The following is an 18,927-nucleotide window of genomic DNA, read 5'->3' as shown; positions in this document are numbered from 1 at the left end:
TACCCAAACTATTTTTTTTTATCAAAGACATGTAGAACAATAAATTTAGCGAAAAATTTATATATGGATGTCATTTTTGTTGCAAAATTGTACAACTGAAAGTGAAAAATGTCATTTTTTTGCAAAAAAATCGTTAAATTTTGATTAATAACAAAAAAAGTAAAAATGTCAGCAGCAATGAAATACCACCAAATGATAGCTCTATTAGTGAGAAGAAAAGGAGGTAAAATTCATTTGGGTGGTAAGTTGCATGACCGAGCAATAAACGGTGAAAGTAGTGTAGTGCAGAAGTGTAAAAAGTGGCCTGGTCATTAAGGGGGTTTCAGCTAGCGGGGTTGAAGTGGTTAAACACTATTTTATGGTGGGTGTTTTTTTTTTTTTTTACTTGAAACTTGCATTTTTTCATTATAAAAAAAAAACATTTTTTTCCACTTACTTTTTTCACTTTACTTTTTATATTTGTCCCACTGTGGGACTTCACCTTTTCAGGGTTTGATCCCTGTTGCAATTCAGTACAATACATTATGTATTGTACTGAATTATACTGTCAGCGTCTTACACAGTAAGACGCTGACAGTTGCCTAGGAGACGCAGCCCTCAGACTGGATCTCCTGGGCTTCTGTAGCTGGCAGGCTTCGATGCCTCTGGAAGGCATCAGGGCTGCCATGGCAACCATCGGCCCCCTGTCAACGCAGCACGGGGGCCGATGGAATCAGAGGGAGCCCCCCTCTGTAAACCCTGCACGAGCCTCGGTCAGTGCTGACCGCGGCATGTGAAAGAGTTAACCCGCCAGCATCACTGCATACAGCGATGCTGGCGGTACACTTTACACAGGCAGATCCGTTCAAACGCTCATTAGCGATAATCTGCTCGAACACTGGGCAGTATAAAGAGCCCTTTAAGCTTTTCCCAGTGATGTTGGGGTTATGTTTGAAACGGTTGTTGGTAGGATCAAGTGAAGATCCTACCACCTTAGACCTCCTGCACAAGACCGTAGGTGTCCCGTTACCTTATCGCAGACCGCATTTGCGGATCCACAAAACACGGGCACGGTTCCGTTTTCCTTCCGCATCATGGATGCGGACCTATTCACTTCAATGGGTCCACAAATCCAGAGATGCAGAATGGTGTGCAATTTTGATAAAATAATCGCATCAGCGGATAAATGTGCTTATGCTTATAAATACTATGATAAATAGTGACAGGCTAATCAAGTACGTATGTCTAATCGTACTCTGAAAAACAGACGTACATGATAATTGACCCCCATGGAGTTTAAAAAACATTATTGTGGTAAGTTCACATGGCAAAAATCTGTAGTGTAAAAAATAGTGGCCGATCAGCAGGCTCATATAGCTGTGTGAGCAGCGCATTTTTGGTTGCGGAAACGCTGACAAAAATGTGCATAAAAATGCTAGTTATTTTGGGCCTTCTACATTGACTTCAATGGAAAATGCAGCTAAAATCTGTTTTAAAGTAGTAACATGGCACTTCAGAAGTGGATTGCAAATCAGCGGAGGAAAAGAATGCCACCATGTGCTCATGGGAGGAGATTTATCAAAACTGGTGCAGAGGGAAACTTGCTTACTTGCCCGCGGCAACCAATCAGATTGATCCTTTTATTTTCCAAAGGTTCTCTGAAAAATGAAAGGTGGAATCTGATTGGTTGCTATGGGCAACTAAGCCAGTTTTCCTTTACACCAATATTGATAAATCTTCCCCATGGTGTTTTTCCCAGTGAAGTCAAAGGGAAGCAGTTGCTCCCGCTTTGATACCGGATTACATCACAGGAACGAAATCCACGGTAAATTTTTGCTGTGTGAACATAACTTTAAAGTTAAATTTAGTCTAAAATATCCTAATGCATTATATATTAATGCATATACTGTAAATCTACAACATAGACCAGTTAATCCAGATTAAGCATACATTTTATTTTTTTCCACATCTGATGAAAATAAAATACCTATTAAAAACATCATGGACAGTGATGGACCAGAGTTTTGGCTACATGCTACTGTTGAGCACTTTATTGTGCATTTTGCACCAGGAGTGCTGGATAAGTGCCGGCAGGAGACTTAGGCCCCTTTCACATGAACGAGTTTTCCGCACGGGTGCAATGCGTGACGTGAACGCATAGCACCCACACTGAATCCTGACCCATTCATTTCAACGGGTCTGTGTACATGAGCGTTTTTTGACGCATCAGTTTTGCGTTGCGTGAAAATCGCAGCATGTTCTACATTCTGCGTTTTTCACGCAGCTCTCGCCCCATAGAAGTGAATGGGGCTTCAGTGAAAAACGCATTGCAGATGCAATGCGTTTTTCACTGCTGGTTGCTAACATCTGTTGTTTGTAACCTTCAGTTTTTTTATCACGCGTGTGAAAAACGCAACAAAACTCATTGCACCCGCTCGGAAAAAACTGAACAACTGAACGCAATCGCAGACAAAACTGACTGAACTTGCTTGCAAAATGTTGCGAGTTTCACTGAACGCACCCTGAATGCATCCGGACCTAATCCGTTGCGCTCGTGTGAAAGAGGCCTGACCCTGGGTTCACACCTGAGCGTTTTACAGCGCGTTCAAACACGCTGTAAAACGCTCAACACATGAAAACCAATGCTTCCCTATGGCCCTGGTTCACACTTGAGCGTTTTACAGCGCGTTTGAATGCGCTGAAAAACGCCCTACGCTCAAAAACGTTCTTGAGCTTCTTTGGGGCATTTTGTCGCGCGTTTGCGGCCATAGGATTGCATAGGAACGCGCAAATATGTTATTTTGTGCGTTTTTGACTGGCACATAGCAACAGTCATAAAAGGCCACACCCTAGTGATCGGCAAGTGTCTAGCCTGACCAAGATGGCGGAAGCAGGCTGTGATGGTGAGACACTGATCAGGCTTGTGCAGGCAAAAGCTGCCTGTATGACATCCAAGATGCCAAGTACAAGAACAGGAGAAGCAGTCAGCAGGCATGGGAGGATATTGGAGCAAGCATCTGGCCACAGTGGAAGACATTCTCAAAAACTGTGAAAGAAGGCAAAGGGCAACTCCTTGTGTGCACTGGTGTAAAATCTCTATGTAATAGTCCAGCCCAGTGGCGTACCTAGGGGGGGGCGGCCCGCCCCGGGTTCCACTCACAAGGGGGGTGCCATGACGGAGTCACAGTCACTGTGAAACTGTACACTCACAGTCACTAACTTGAGGAGGGAGGAGCCGAAGGTCCCGGGCACACGTCATCAGCTCAGCCGCCCTCAGTGTGAACTGTCTGTGGTGGGCGGCACTGTCTGAGTCAAGTGTCTAATTCTATTTCCATATCTTTAGGCGCCGGCGCTTCATCTGGGGGAGGTGCTTCACTGTCTGTCTACTGCACTACCCCCTGGCGCAAACAGGGCAGTCAGGCAGCTACTACTAGAGTAGACACTACAGTGAGACAGACAGACTGAGAGAGAGCTCAGAGAGTGACTGTGTCAGTGCTGTGTCGTGACCGTCACCTTTTAGTGGCACTCTGCCAAGTGCCACTGCCAAGTAAAGTGCCACTGGCAGTGGCAGCACTGCCACAGGCCCATTTGCCATCCTGCAGCAGCACCCCAAGAAAGCAGCAGAGGCAGGCTCAGGCGGCTGGCCGCTGGACTTGGGAAGGCTAAGCCACTGCCACTCTGCCACCTGCCACTGACTGTGCCAGTAAAGTAGTGTGGAGGTCGACTACGACTACTAGAGCCTCTGGACTGGAGCCTGGAGGAGGAATCTGAGAAAAAAAAAAAACTCATAAGGTAAGTGGCCGTGGGCCCGTGGGTGAACGAATGATATTGATAGTACAGTAGTACGACCCTAAAAATGCAATTGCAGCCCACTCAGAGGGGGGGGGGGGGGGTAGGGTGCCAAACAAAGGGTTCGCCCCGGGTGCCAAATGCTCTAGGTACGCCCCTGGTCCAGCCCACCTCTACCTGCGGCCCTCCAGCTGTTGTCCAACTACAACTCCCAATATGCTGTGCTGCATTTCACTTGCTGTAGCCTGTTTAAGCATGCATGGAGTTTTGCTACAGCTGGAGGGCCGCAGCTTCACCATCCCTGTTCTAGTATATGGTCAGTCAATGGTTCCCCATCACCCACATTCTTGCACAATGTAGTCGGCCAGTATGCTCAATTTGCACTTGTTCCAATCTGGCAATGTATTTTAAATTCAGATGTTGGCCTACATTAGTGGTGCGGATTTGGGTTATAAAGTTCATATGGATATTGTCTACGTTAAAACATTATTGTGCTTGTGGGCTATTGCAGCACTGGCACATGATAGGTGATTGTATGTCTATATAGTACCAGTATTGGGCACATAAATGGGATCTGTAATTCCGCCAACATTGTTTTCCCTTGTTTTAATGGACGAGTATTAGCACATAAATGGGATCCGTAATTCCGCCCACATTGTTTTCCCTTGTTAAAGGACGAGTATTGGTGGGCACTATTGAGGCTTCTACAAGGGGCACGATATAGGTGAAAAAACGGCATTGCACAAATTCACTCTTCAAATCGTTTAATTCACCCATTACAATAAACAAAGAAAATTGAATATTACAAGTTAAAGAAACAATTTTTGCAGCTGCAAAAGACTAAATAATATAAAATTATATGGCTTGCATTTGCCACAGTAACTCCCCCTGTGGTGACATAAAATAAGCCGCAAAGTGGTCCCGAATGGCGGCACCATGTGTGGTCCCACGCACACCGCTGCGATTCTGACTCTCCATGGAATGGCTCAACGAATCCTCAAAATTGAAGCCATCCCTTTCTCGGACAAAATTGTGAAGAGCACATGCTGCCTTCACAACCGAGATGGCGGTCTCCAATTTCAGATTTATGGGAGAGTGCAGAACACGCCATTTGTTGGCTAAGATGCCAAATGCGCATTCCACCACCCTGCGTGCTCTGGTCAGGCGATAGTTAAAAACACGCCGGGCAATGGATAAATTACGGGTAGAGTATGGCCTCATAAGGTGCTCACCTAGACCAAATGCCTCGTCAACAACAAAAACAAAAGGCATAGATGGATAAATGGTGCCAGGCAGTGTGGTGTTTTCGGGAAGGTCAAGGGCATTTCTACTGAGCATTTGACCAAAGTCAGAATGCCCAAAAATAGTAGTGTCAGAGCTGCTGCCATAGGACCCCACATCGATATAACGGAAAGAATAGTTCGCATCACATACCGCAAAAAGAACAAACGAAAAGTATTTTTTATAATTAAAAAACTGACTGCCACTCCTCATTGGCTTCAGAACGCGGATGTGTTTTCCGTCAATTGCTCCGACACAGTTCGGGAAATTGCAGGTATTTGAAAAGTATCCGCAATTTTCAGCCACTCCTCCTTGTTTGGTTGGCCCATCACAACAGCATGAAGGACCTGCCAAATGGCGCTGCAGGTTTCCCTCACAATCACACTGGCTGTGGATTTCCCGATCTGGAAGGTGTAGTGCAGACTGGTCAACGATTGGCCTGTAGCTAAATAGCTGAAAAAAAGGTGTGAAAAACAAAAACAACAATTAATGGATGTTATTTTATTTTTATTATAGTAAACTTCCTAAAAAGCAAGTGGAAGAGCCTTAAAGGGAACCTGTCACCGGGATTTTGTGTATAGAGCTGAGGACATGGGTTGCTAGATGGCCGCTAGCACATCCGCAATATCCAGTCCCCATAGCTCTGTGTGCTTTTATTGTGTAAAAAAAAACGATTTGATACATATTCAAATTAACCTGAGATGAGTCCTGTCCCTGACTCATCTCACATCCAGGACTCATCTCTGGTTAATTTGCATATGTATCAAATCGTTTTTTCCCCCACAATAAAAGCACACAGAGCTATGGGGACTGGATATTGCGGATGTCGTAGCGGCCATCTAGCAACCCATGTCCTCAGCTCTATACACAAAATCCTGGTGACAGGTTCCCTTTAAAGATGCCTTCATTTGTCGACGCAAAGAGAAGGAAAAGAGGAGTGGAGCTTCGCCAAGTGCACGGTCCAGCTATGTCCATGCGGAGGAATTGGCCTTTCTAATCTCATGCACTGAAATGCGTAGGTGAGTCCAGGGCATACACATGCAGGAGAGGGTGTGGTATGACATGCATTCACTTTCATATCTTGCACATACTTATGTATATTTTCATGTTCACAGCACCGATAGTAGCTGGTCGAAAAGACAACTGCAGGAGGAGGAAGAGGAGGAGGTCACCAGGGACAGTGAGGCCTGTGCGTCTACGGGGCCACTAAGTCCTCCTCCACCCGATCCCACCCCTACATTCCAAACACCCTCACAGCCTGCCCCACCTGTCGTGGAACCCGAAAACATTCGGACTCACCGTTCAAAACAGAAAAGAACCGATCGCCAGGAGGACCGGCTAATTGCATGCCTGGATGCACTTGCCCATCCAGCACCCAAACTCACTAGTAATGCACTTTTCTTACTGAGTTTGGAGGAAGAAATGCTGCTAGTTCACCGAAGTCGCATAACTGAAGCGAGGGACGCCTTAACAAGGACTCTAGACAGCTACATTACACATTATGACATCACACAGCCCAACAATGCACCACAACATCCACCACCACATCCACCACCACATCCACCACCCACTCACACATACACATCACAAACATACCCACAAACTAACATACCACACCCTCACGACACATCGCACACACAACCACAATCATCATACAGCTATCCGTCCACCAGCATGGGCACCAGCACCTCCACCACCACTGAAATGCAACCTGCCCAGCAATCAGGCGGAATGAGAGAGGCCATGCGGGATAACGAGCCACAATACCAAAACCTTTGAGAAGTAGCATACTTAATTTGGTGCATCAGGGGTGTTCTTCCTTCATTGTTAATATCGGAAAATTACCGAATAATTTTAAGTTAACAATTACAAAACTTATGTTGAATGTGTTAAACACAGTTTGCGCATTTTTGGAGGAACTGTAAGATGTTATTACTTTTCCAAAATATAAAAACATTTGCAAACTTTTTGGGACTCTTATTTCGAAGAGAGTGTTTGGTATGGAAAAATGTGGGTAAACTATGTATGGTATCTATATGCCAAATGTAAAAAGCATACACATACAATACCCTCCCTCAAAAACACTTGAAACGTCACAACCACCAGTAGAAAATAACAAAGGCCACACTAATATACAGTCAACACACAATGCAAATGCTTTATTAGGCCACAATTACAGTCTACTTACCACCAAGTAATGATCAGTCTTTCCGCTGGTGGGATACTGTCCCGCATAAATGTGTCCTGACGTTGTAAACAGGTGCCCAACAACCCCAGGAGCTCATCAAAGCTGTTGGAAACGAAAATGGTGAGGGTTAACAATACCAAAAAACTACAACTGGTACCTTCACAATTGGAACCCCACTCCTAGAACTATTGTATTTGTACAAACCTGGTGATGGACATCCGCGTGTATGAAAAAAATTTGTCTTCATGGGCCCGGAGGGTCTCGTACAGTGCCCAGAACCGTCCCCTTTCCTGTCGGTTGGCAATCACAGGATGGACCCAGAAGCGTCGCCAGCTCTCTCTCCTACGCCTCAAACGTCGGAGAAGGATTGCTGACACAATTGCCGCAATTGGTCGCCTTCGGGAGTATTCCATGGTCGCAAACAATCCACTACAATCCCCTCTCTCAACACACATGAAATTTATCACCTCCTTTTCTCTCTCATTAGACACCTTTCATATAGACAGGCCTGTATTTTCATTGGACAACACTTCTGTCAATCACACAAACGCGCGTTCTAGGCGCGTTGACTATGGACAAAAACGTGCAACAGAAATGCGCAAAAAACGCGCGTTTTGTCGCGCATAAAACGCGCATATCCAAAACGCTCAGGTCTGAACCCAGCCTGAGGGTATGCTGCAGTCGTGATCTGGTCGAGAACTGTGTGGCCAATTAGTCCTGAGCTGCCTTTTATTTAACTAATAAAGACCGCTCTATATAGTTGGCCTTTATTGTTAATGGCCATTCGTCACATTACGTACTGCACGGCCATTAACAATGAAGGCCGACTATACAGAGTGGTCTTCATTACATAACATAGTAACATAGTACATAAGGCCGAAAAAAGACATTTGTTCATCCAGTTCGGCCTGTCATCCTGCAAGTTGATCCAGAGGAAAAAAAAAAAAACTGTGAGGTAGAAGCCAATTTTCCTCACTTTAGGGGAATAAAAAATTCCTTCCCGACTCCAATCAGGCAATCAGAATAACTCCCTGGATCAACGACACCTCTTGAATTCCTTTATTGTACTCACCATCACCAGCTAAATAAATGACAGCTGCAGCCTAATTGGTCACGCGGTTCTCGACCACAGCCAGCCACGACCCAAACAGATCACGTCCGCGCCGTGTGGTTGCTCCCTTAAAGCAGTTTTTCAGGAGAAAATTATTGATAACCTATCCTCAGGTCCATTGAGTGCTGCAGCCTCTTCCTAGGCTAGTGTTCAGAGTTCAGTGAATCAAGTTCAGTAAATGGATTCTAAACGAATTTCACAAAAATTCTTCTGCCAAAAAAATCCCAAGTTTTGGCAATTCACTTTGGACAAATTATGAAAACGGCGCCCGCCATTTTACATTTAAAATTCAGTATACTAGTAAGGCCTCTTGTACACGAACGTGTGCGCCCCATGGGCGTGCTGCAGCCCACAAATTGCAGGCCGCAATGCACGAACATCAACCGTGGGGTAGCCGCAGCGGATCGCGGACCCATTCATTTTAATGGGTCTGCGATCCGCCAGCTCCGCAAAAAGATAGGACATGTTCTATCTTTTTGCAGAACGGAAGTACCGGACGAATCCCCATGGAAGCACTCCATAGTGCTTCTGTAGGGTTCCGTTCCATGCTTCCGTTCTGCACCATTCCGGATTTGCGGACCCATTCAAGTGAATGAGTCCGCATCCCTGATGCGGAATGCCCACGGAACGGCACCCGTGTATTGCGGAACCGGAGACAATACTCTTTTATGTCCAAAAACCTGCTGCAAAGCTTCTATAGTTTGTAAGTGAGCATTGCAATAGGTGTATTTGAGTGGGTCAACAGAGGGTTCAGTATATTTTGTTCACAGCCAGGGAATGTTTAATTGTGCCTATTTTTTTCCCAATGTTGCAAATTTACTACAGTTTATAAGCAAGCATTGCAATTAGCGTATATTAGTGTGTCAACAGTCACAGTCTACTGTATATTTTGGTCTCAGCCAGGGGACGTCTAATCGCGCCTGTTTCTTTCCCCCCAAAAACCTGTTCCAATTTCTCTATAGTAAGCATTACAAAATGCATATTTTAGTGGGTCAACAGCAGTGTACTTATATTTTGGTTGCAGCCAGGGGATGTCAAATTGTTTTTTTTTTACCTAAAACCTGGGCAATTTTTCTACAGCAAAGCAATTCGATCAATGAATGGGCAAACTTGTCTGAACTTGCCAATTTTGCTGGGATCGGGTCACTATTTTGTGTAGGTGAGGGTGGGCTGATTCTTAATGTCCTATCTTTTGTTCTCAAGAAACATAAGCCGTCTCTGCAAAAAACACATATATGCTCAGACTAACCAAAGGTGCGTGTGTATGGGAAGAATAGCTGTCAGTCAATTGATCATTTGAACAATAGCTATTGAAGGTATATGGCCACTGGAAGATGACCGACGCCTGTATCGTGACTCAACAGCAGTGTTTAAGAAGAAAGTTGCCTGTAGTAGAACAAGTGATATCATCATGTTGTCTACAGAGGGCATAGGAGATGAACTCTAATGCAGCACTTACCGGTAGTACAGTAAGGGCTCATGCACATGACCGTAAGTATTTTGCGGTCCGCAGAAAATACGGGTGACATCTGTGTGCATTCCGTATTTTGCAGAACGGAACAGCTGGACCTTAATATAAGGGCTCATGCAAACTAGCATATTTTCTTTCCAGGTCCGTTCCGTTTTTTTTGCGGACCGTATGCGGAACCATCCATTTCAATGGGTCCACAAAAAAAAATAATATAAAGTTACTCCGTGTGCATTCCGTTTCCGTATTTCCGTGTGTCCGTTCCACAAAAAATAGAACTTGTCCTATTATGAGTTTTTTTTTTTGCAGACCAATTGAAATGAATGGCATACGGTCCACAGAAAAAATGTAACAGACATGGAAAGAAAATATGTTTATGTGCATGAGCCCTAATTCTGTATTGCACAGAACATCAATACTCTCATATCTGGTGAGCATAATAGATCAGCTTCTTCTTCCATCCTCCACAGAGTACAGTGGTAAGAATCCCAGAACCACAGTCTATCCCAGAAGCTGGCATTGTCTAAGGGCTGTTTCACACGAGCGGATGCCGTGTGTGACATCTGCTGCGTGAATGACAGCCAAGACCCGATGCGGACAGCAGAAGCACGGAGCAGTAACATGACTGATAATGCTCCGTGCCTCTCTGTGATCTCTTTACTACGAAATCACAGTGACAACTTTATCTCCATGTGATTTCGTAGTAAAGAGATCACAGAGAGGCTGTCATTCATGCAACGGATGTCACGCACGGCATCCGCTCGTGTGAAACAGCCCTAACAATTCCAGGATTTTTGCATCTATGTAGCAAAGTGCATCAGTTTGGCCACAACCTGCCACAACAGAACCATCTACAAGAAAATCCAAATAACTTGCATATGTGTCTTGCTGTGATTTTATTTAAGATGGTTATTAAAATAATTAAATGCTTCAGCTAAATAACCTTTAGAAAATGGAAAAAAAACATCTAATCCATTCTACATAATTACCAATAAAAAATGTTGATTTTTATATATTTCATGCATAAAGGCAGAATATTTTTAAATGTCTAATAGATGTGGGACCACCTCCTAAGAATGGAGGTCCACCTGGTCTCCATATTTGGGCTGTGATTAAGTGCATATGGGGCTTGGATTACAAAAACAGCCAAACTCGCTGTGCTATGCTATTTCCGTAGCTCCCATTCACTTCTGCATATAAAAGATACGTAAACAGCATAGCACAGCAAGATCAGCTGTTTCCGTAATCCTGGCCACCAGCAAGAGGCTGCCTGATGTGCTGGGGGACCCACATCTATCAGACATGTATGGCATATCCTCTGGAAATGTCCCTGTGGATATTCAGCCAAGGTTCAGTGCTGCGTCTACCATTGTATAACCTCTTTATTGATATAGAGAATGGGATTAAAGATGAGCGAATCGATACTTACAAATCAATTAACCGCATTAACAAGTTCTCAACCTGAGAGGGGCTGTCCCCAATGGTGAAGAAGCTCCCCATGGCGCTTAATTAACAGTGCCAGACATATCATCCCAGCCCTGACAATGCTGTGCCTGCACCACTGCTCCAAGTAGCAGCGCAAGTACAGTGGCCCTGTTTCGGGAGAAGCAACTGTTCACGCACTGCTACCCAGAAGTGTAGAGACGCATGCACAATCGCTGCTCTGGAAGCAGAGGCAGAGTCACTGCGCTTGTGCAACTATACTGAGCAGTTGCTTAGGTGCAAAATTCTCAGAGCCAGCCGAGATGTCTGGCCCTGTCAATCAAGTGTCAGGGGAAGCTTCTTCATCAGTGACAGGGCCGGATTAACCCTAAGTTCACACCTGAGCGTTTTACAGCGCGTTCAAACGCGCTGTAAAACGCTCAACACTTGAAAACCAATGCTTCCCTATGGGAATGGTTCTCACCTGGGCGTTTTACAGCGCGTACGATCGCGCTGTAAAACGCCCGACGCTCAAACAAGTACTTGAGCTTCTTTGGGGCGTTTTGACGCGCGTTTGTGGCCATAGGACACTGCAGTCAATGACACAAATGCGCGTCAAACGCGCGTTTACTATTACAACAACCGCGCGTCAGAAACGCGCGTCAAAAACGCGCGTTTGACGCACGTTTGGGAAACGCTCAGGTGTGAAAGCAGGGTAAGTGCATGATAGGCCCGGGGCTGTCTACCCAGCTTGGGCCCCTCCCTCCATTTTAGTTTATTTTATTTTTTTGTATGAAGAGGCTGCGGTGCTTCATGAGCGCCACAGTCTCTTCCTAGGCCATATGACATCTTCAGACAAAAAAAAATACCCCAAATTGGGTCCTAAACTGAAAAATTTGGTTGCCAAATTTAAAATACATACTGCCCATAATTATTCATACCCCTGGCAAATTTTGACTTAAAGTTACTTTTATTCTACCAGCAAGTCATTTTTTGACTGGAAATGACATAGGTGTCTCCAAAAGATAATAAGACGATGTACAAGAGGCATTATTGTGGGGGAAAAAAAAACATTTCTCAGCTTTTATTTAAATTTGAGCAAAAAATACAAGATGTTCCGCACTGTGGAAAATCTCAGAGGACGTGGTCCACACAATTGCTATCCTGTGTAGGATGTCCATTGTGGTACTTGTGGTCCGCTGCAGGCATCCTCCATTGTATGCATTTTTGCTGGGGATTGCCATTAGCAACGGGCCACAAGTGCAGGATCTGCCCCCCCCCCCAGTATAGATGCACCACTGCATATGGGGTTGAGCACTTCCTGCTTTTTAATACCACGCTAAATTGTAGTTTGTATTTTGAATTTTTGGAGGTGTAGAAACTCCTAGTTTGAATGTGCCTTTATTTCCATCCACAGGCAGCATTCTGGTGCACATGTGAGGCCTGGGCTATATCAGCCAGCTTGGGTGGGCTCAGAGCTCTCTGCCTCCTCCCATTGTATGCATGGTCACATGCTGGAGGTTACTGGGAGATTGCTTTGAGTCGGACCTTGCGCACCTGTAATTCGCCCACTGGCTCCTGGTATTGCCCATACGGCTCAGGTAGGTTTAGCGTTAGGTTCCCGAGCTACTTGAGAAACCTTGGCGTGGTGCTCGGGCTCAGACATGTCCTCCAAGCAGGATATGTTGGCTAATTCTCAATTTTACACCAGTATGAGGGTTAGTAAGACCACATAGTGCACCTGTCTTTGTTTTTGTTATGTCATTTTGACTGCTTATCACATCCACACAATTGCTATCCTGTGTAGGATGTCCATTGTGGTACTTGTGGTCCGCTGCAGGCATCCTCCATTGTATGCATTTTTGCTGGGGATTGCCATTAGCAACGGGCCATAAGTGCAGGATCTGCCCCCCCAGTATAGATGCACCACTGCATATGGGGTTGAGCACTTCCTGCTTTTTAATACCACGCTAAATTGTAGTTTGGACGTGGTCGGAAGCCAAAAGTGACACCTGTGCTGGCCAGGAGGATAGTTAGAGAGGTGAAAAAAATCCAAGGATCACCACCAAGGCCATCCTGGTGAATTTGGGCTCTGCTGGTATTAATGTCTCAAGGCAGACAATCCAACGGACACTGCACACTGCTGGGTTCCACGGATGTAGCCCAAGGAGGACGCCACTTCTCCAGATAAGGCACACAAAAGCTCGCTTGGTCTTTGCAAAAGCTCATCTGGACAAAGAAGAAGACTTGATGTCATCACACACGCACGCCTGCGCCGGGATTTCACTACCGCATATGGCGGTGATCGGCAACGGGACAGGGAGCTATGTGCTCCCGTGCCCCGCCGCAGTATGTGGGCAGTTGGGTCGGCGTTGGGCCCCCCAGCGGTGCTGGGCTTGGGGCTGCCAACCTGAACGTCCCTATTGTAATCCGCCACTGATCAGTGAAGACAGCCCCTTGCAGGTGGAGAACTTGTTGATGAGAAAAACTGATTTGTAAAAATCAATATGCCCATGTCTAGATAGGATTAATAGCACTGTTTCTATTTTTGCAGATAAAATGCAATCAGGATGGTGATACAGTTGAATACTGTGACAAGGGCAGTAGTATTTTGTGCTGCACTATGGTAGTTGGTTCTGCTGATGCAGTATTTTGTGCTACACTATGTTACAGCAGGCCCCACCTACTTCTGTTGTCCCTGCCTACTTCTGTTGTCCCTGCCTACTTCTGTTGTCCCTGCCTACTTGTGATGGCCCTGCCTACTTGTGATGGCCCTGCCTACTTGTGATGGCACTGCCTAATTCTGTTGTCCCCTGCCTACTTGTGATGGCCCTGCCTACTTGTGATGGCACTGCCTAATTCTGTTGTCCCCTGCCTACTTGTGATGGCCCTGCCTACTTGTGATGGCACTGCCTAATTCTGTTGTCCTCTGCCTACTTGTGATGGCCCTGCCTAATTCTATTGTCCCCTGCCTACTTGTGATGGCCCTGCCTAATTCTATTGTCCCTGCCTACTTGTGATGACCAGTCTTCTGTCAATTTGGACCTGTCTAGAACATGGGGCCACTTTTAGTTTTGTTTCCACTTTAAATTTCCAGTCTGCCCCTGTTTCTCGGACTTTGCAAACATACTAATAAGGTAATTGGAAAATTAGAGACGAGAACCAGTGTGAGTGAAGACAATCTTTATACAGCGCTGTGTGATATATTAGGCTAGGTTCAGACCCGAAGTGAAATTCCAGTATAGGACAGAATTGCTGATGCAAAAATCATTTTGTATTTTATTTTATCTTTTACTGGAACAGCAACAGAAAATTGAATCTAGGCTTAGCATTATATAAATGAATAAAATAAAGTAATAGATTTACCTTTGTGTCTTTCCTGGTTTCCTTCTCCATCGTTTCCACCCCCAGAGAGCATTCTACTATATGGCACAAGGGATCAGGGAGTGCTAATTTTGGATCTGAGTTTGACTAGAAACACACGATAACCAAATAATTATTAGTATTCATCTTTTTATTGATCACACTCATGTTGCTTGTACAAAAATGCCATTGTATCCATAATAATCTAGAAACAGGAAATATTTTGGGAAATATTCTGAAAAGGGCATGGCTGTGGATACGTTATGTGGAGAAATAGCTATGGGTGGAGGTGTCACTATGGGTAACAATTCGGTTTTTGTATGTTTACACTATTAATTTTTTAAGGTTTTGTGTTTATACTGTATTGATCCTGTGTGTACCTGCATATATAGAGGACTATTTTAATTTTAAAGGGGTTGTACCACAAAAAAATATTCAGCATGTTTCAAACCAGCTTCTGGATCAGATCTACTGTCAGACGCTGTTCCAGTTATAGGGAGAGAGCTGCAGGAGAAAGAAGATCCCCTCAGAGGTGAATGCATAGGAATCCATACAGTTACCATTGGTATCAATGGAAGTTGTATATAATGTCTTCTCACAGCTTCCCCTGGTGGTGGCTGCTGGAAAATGCAGCCAATTTATGTCTGGATTTATAGAAGCAGTTCAGTGCCAGACTCCTTCTCTCCCCAGGCTCCATAGTAGTTGGTATAAGGAACATATGTGAGTAGAATTCGAGATGCATGCATATTAGAATTGTGTAAGGTTTCCTATACTATAAACAAACAAACAAAAAAAAAGTAAAATCACAACAACCCTTCAAAGAGATTCTCCAGCTTTTTTTTTAAAGAGGTATTCTGGTTGTTTGAAGTTATCCCCTATTCCAGTGGGGGTTCAACGGGTGCCCTGTACCCCCTGCAGCCCCCCTGAAATGAACGGTGCCACCATAAGCATATGTGCGTGGCTGCTCCGTTCATTTCTATGGGAATTCTGGAGATAGCCGAGGATGACGCCTGATCGGCCACTCTGTTCATTGCAGGGGTTACAGGGCACCCGTTCCTGTGATCGGTGGGGGTTCTAAGGACAACATCTGCAAGGAGTTTGTTCTCCCCATGTTTGTGTGGGTTTCGTCTGAGTATTCCAGTTTCCTCCCACAGTCTAAAGACATACTAATCGGGAACTTATATTGTGAACCCCTTTGGGGACAGCCTGATGCTAATGTTTGTAAAGCGCTGCGGAATATGGTAGCGCTACATAAGTGTATGAAATAAATAAAAATCATGCAGATCGGGGATGACTTCAAACAACCAGAATACTCCTTTAACACATTTTGGATCCCCCCACCCCTCCACTGGAGGGACACATATTTAACTGCTCCCTGCTGCTCAGTTCTAGGTCCTTTGGTGCACTGCTGGGTCACATGTTGGGTCATGTGCTGCTTTGGAGACAATTCACCTCTGTGACCAGTCATCTGCTGCTGCAGCAGCACATGTGACTGCTGTCTATGCCAGAAGTTTACAAGTGGGGATTGGAGCACGCCCACCGCTAGATCGAAAGAACTGCTATGGAGTGGCAGGGTGCAGGTAAGTGTGCTTCTATGCATAGGTCCGGCAGGGAGGAGGGGAGCAAAAATGTGTTAAAATGCTGAAGAACTCCTTTAAGAGCTCATGCACTCAGTCATATTACTGATATTGTTTGTATGAGGCCATGATAAGGATGCCATATTAAAGCATTAGGCCATTAATTGTGGCATGCTCTATTAGATGCCCTGTCCATATAGAAGCTTTGCATCTAAGGAAAAGAGAGAGAAAGAATAGTAAATCCTACTAAACTATCCAATAAATACTTTCCACCATTTCTAGCATCTGGATTTTCTTTGCCGCCTTTACAGTTGCCATGGTGACCACATGACTGAAATCTATTTTCAGTGAATTCCTTTCTAGATAGGATCTTCTTTTAAAATATAAGTTTCAAGGTAAAAGTATAAAAGTTTGAATTTCACTGCAATAGACAAGATTGGTATGCACATGCTTTCTGATGCAAGCCTTGGCTATAGTACATGATGTTGCTTTACCTCTTGAATCTCCTCTATTTCCTTACAAACGGACCATACGGAACGAGAGCTGGAACGTTGCTCGTGGGAAAGACTTGAATGTCTGTAAAGATGCAGTAAAGGACATGAGCCTCTTTGCTTTTGTAGACTGTCCACTATGTACAGACTTCTTTTGAATTCAGGGTATAAAGACATGGCCTTCAGTGGCTTCTTTCAGGAGCAGACACATTTGATATATTATATTTTACACTAGCTATTATTTTGTGGTGAGGGCACATTTGCTTCATGTATTGCAGCTTGAATCAATGGTAAAAAAAAAACAACTGAATATAATTGGATTCTGTTTTGTTCCATTTAAGTAAAGCAACCTGGGATTTTTCTTTTCTGTTTAGAAAACATGCATTGTAAAATATAGAGACACAATGCACTCACGGTTCTATTAGAAGTTTCAGATATTTCACATATAGTTTCCAGAAGTAATCATTATATAGAAATGTCGAAGGTTTATTCCCAACATATAATGTTATAGCATATCACTAGAATAGGGCACAGCATTCTGATTAGTGAGAGTCTAACCTGAGAAATTCAGTGGGCTATGTTGTAGTTGCTTAAAGGGGTTGGTAACTTTCTGGTTACTGTTGACCAATGTATTTGTAAAATGATTATATGGCACTTACTAATATAGTCTTTATTGGAATTTTTCACCATTTTGTACATGTCATAAGGTATACTCCCTTGTTTACAAAGTAAATTGTGCTGTCCACACAGAGGTCTTGTCCATAAAATGGCTGCTGATGGAGGGTCATGTGACCAGACAAATTACCTCCATGTGATCTTTCCTCTATTCAACTACACTACACCTGCCGTCGGCACACTGTTGGGAGTTTAGTACAGGTACAGTGTGTTTGAATGGAGAAGATATCACATGGAGGTAATTTCACTGGTCATATGACCTTCCATCAGTAGCCATTTTATGGCCAAGACCTTTTGCGTTGACAGCACAAATACTTCCTAACCAAAGGAGAATTTCAACAAAGACTATATTAGTAAGTGCCATAACCATTTCACGAACACATTGGTCAACAGAAGCCAGAAAGTGGCCAACCCCTTTAAGCATTCGTCTGGAGTAAAACACTGAAGGAGGCGCAGGACTCCACTAGTGCTGTCCTGAAGGACAGAGGCATTCTGTTACCATAATGGTTAAAGTGGTCCTCAGGATAGGCCATTGATATCAGACAGGAGGGGGTCTGACACCCAGTTCCCCACTGATCTGTTGCTTCAAGAAGCTGCTATTTCCAGAAACTATACAGTGGAAACTACACTGTGTAGAACCACTGTGCCAACCAACTGGTTTGACTTAAGGGCTACTCCTAAGGGCATTATCATGGAAGTTGCCTGATTTACACCCTTTAACCCCTAGACAGCAATCTGGACTTCGAAGCAGGGATGCCACCAGGCCACTACCTCTTGGAATAGTGCTGGTGTGGTTGTGTCACAGGGCGCCAAAGGCGCACTCGGTCTCCCATAAGCCACATAACTGCTGCTTAGCTTCGGGAGCGAGGATCTGTGTTTGGCCTCATTCCCAGGGCAGGTGGGAGGCTCCCTGCTCCTAGGTCTGCCTTGAGCGCCAAGCTGATCACTCTGTGCTCGGCTTGTCTGTCTGTCATGTGACGCTGGCCATGTCACATGACCCTCAGACCCCACTATAAATACAGGCAGCCTGCTGGCCACAGGTTGCCTGTTAATTCTAGGTTCCTGCCTATTTGTTGGACTACTGAATACTCACCTATTTGTTGGAATACTGAATACTCACCTGACCTGATCCTTTGCCTGCTCCTCCTGTACTGCGCATCCCTCCTGGTATTGTGACCTCGGCTCCCACCTGACTACTCTTTGCAGACTCCTCTGGTACTTCTCTACTCTCCTGGTATTTGACCCCTACTTCTCCTGACCATTCTTTGCTTAACCCTTTGTACTGCGTAGCTCTCTTGGTTCTGACCCGGTCCGTTCACGTTCCGTATTTTGTCTTGTCTGTCTTCCCTGCACATATCCTAAGTAAGGGACTGACGTCCAGTTGTCCCCTGTCATCAAGACTCGTGAGGCAAGTAGGCAGGGCCGGGGGTGAGGGTGGAGCGCAGTGGTCACTATCCTTCCCCTTGTGTGTGTGTGAACGTGACCGTTACAGGTTGGCTACTGACCCACAGGCATCAGAGACACTGGTGCAAAGCACTGAGGGGTCAGACAATGCTAATAGTCAGGAATAGGCAGAGGTCAGG

General features: G+C 44.9%; 1 protein-coding gene across 1 annotated transcript in view; it reads right to left on the bottom strand.

Annotated features, from left to right (window-relative positions):
• KASH5 (KASH domain containing 5) overlaps positions 1–18,927 on the bottom strand; it is an 85,420-nt gene that overhangs the window by 20,953 nt on the left and 45,540 nt on the right. Inside the window, exons 10-11 of the mRNA XM_044278180.1 lie at positions 16,673–16,754; positions 14,605–14,709 (exon numbers count right to left, since the gene is read on the bottom strand). Of these exons, the coding sequence (XP_044134115.1) occupies positions 14,605–14,709; positions 16,673–16,754 (187 nt within the window). The remainder of the gene's footprint in view (positions 1–14,604; positions 14,710–16,672; positions 16,755–18,927) is intronic.

The sequence above is a fragment of the Bufo gargarizans genome, chromosome 2 (assembly GCF_014858855.1).
Source record: "Bufo gargarizans isolate SCDJY-AF-19 chromosome 2, ASM1485885v1, whole genome shotgun sequence".
NCBI classification, from domain to species: domain Eukaryota; kingdom Metazoa; phylum Chordata; class Amphibia; order Anura; family Bufonidae; genus Bufo; species Bufo gargarizans.
Note: the sequence above shows the minus strand (reverse complement) of the source record. Positions and strands in the feature narration are given on the sequence as shown.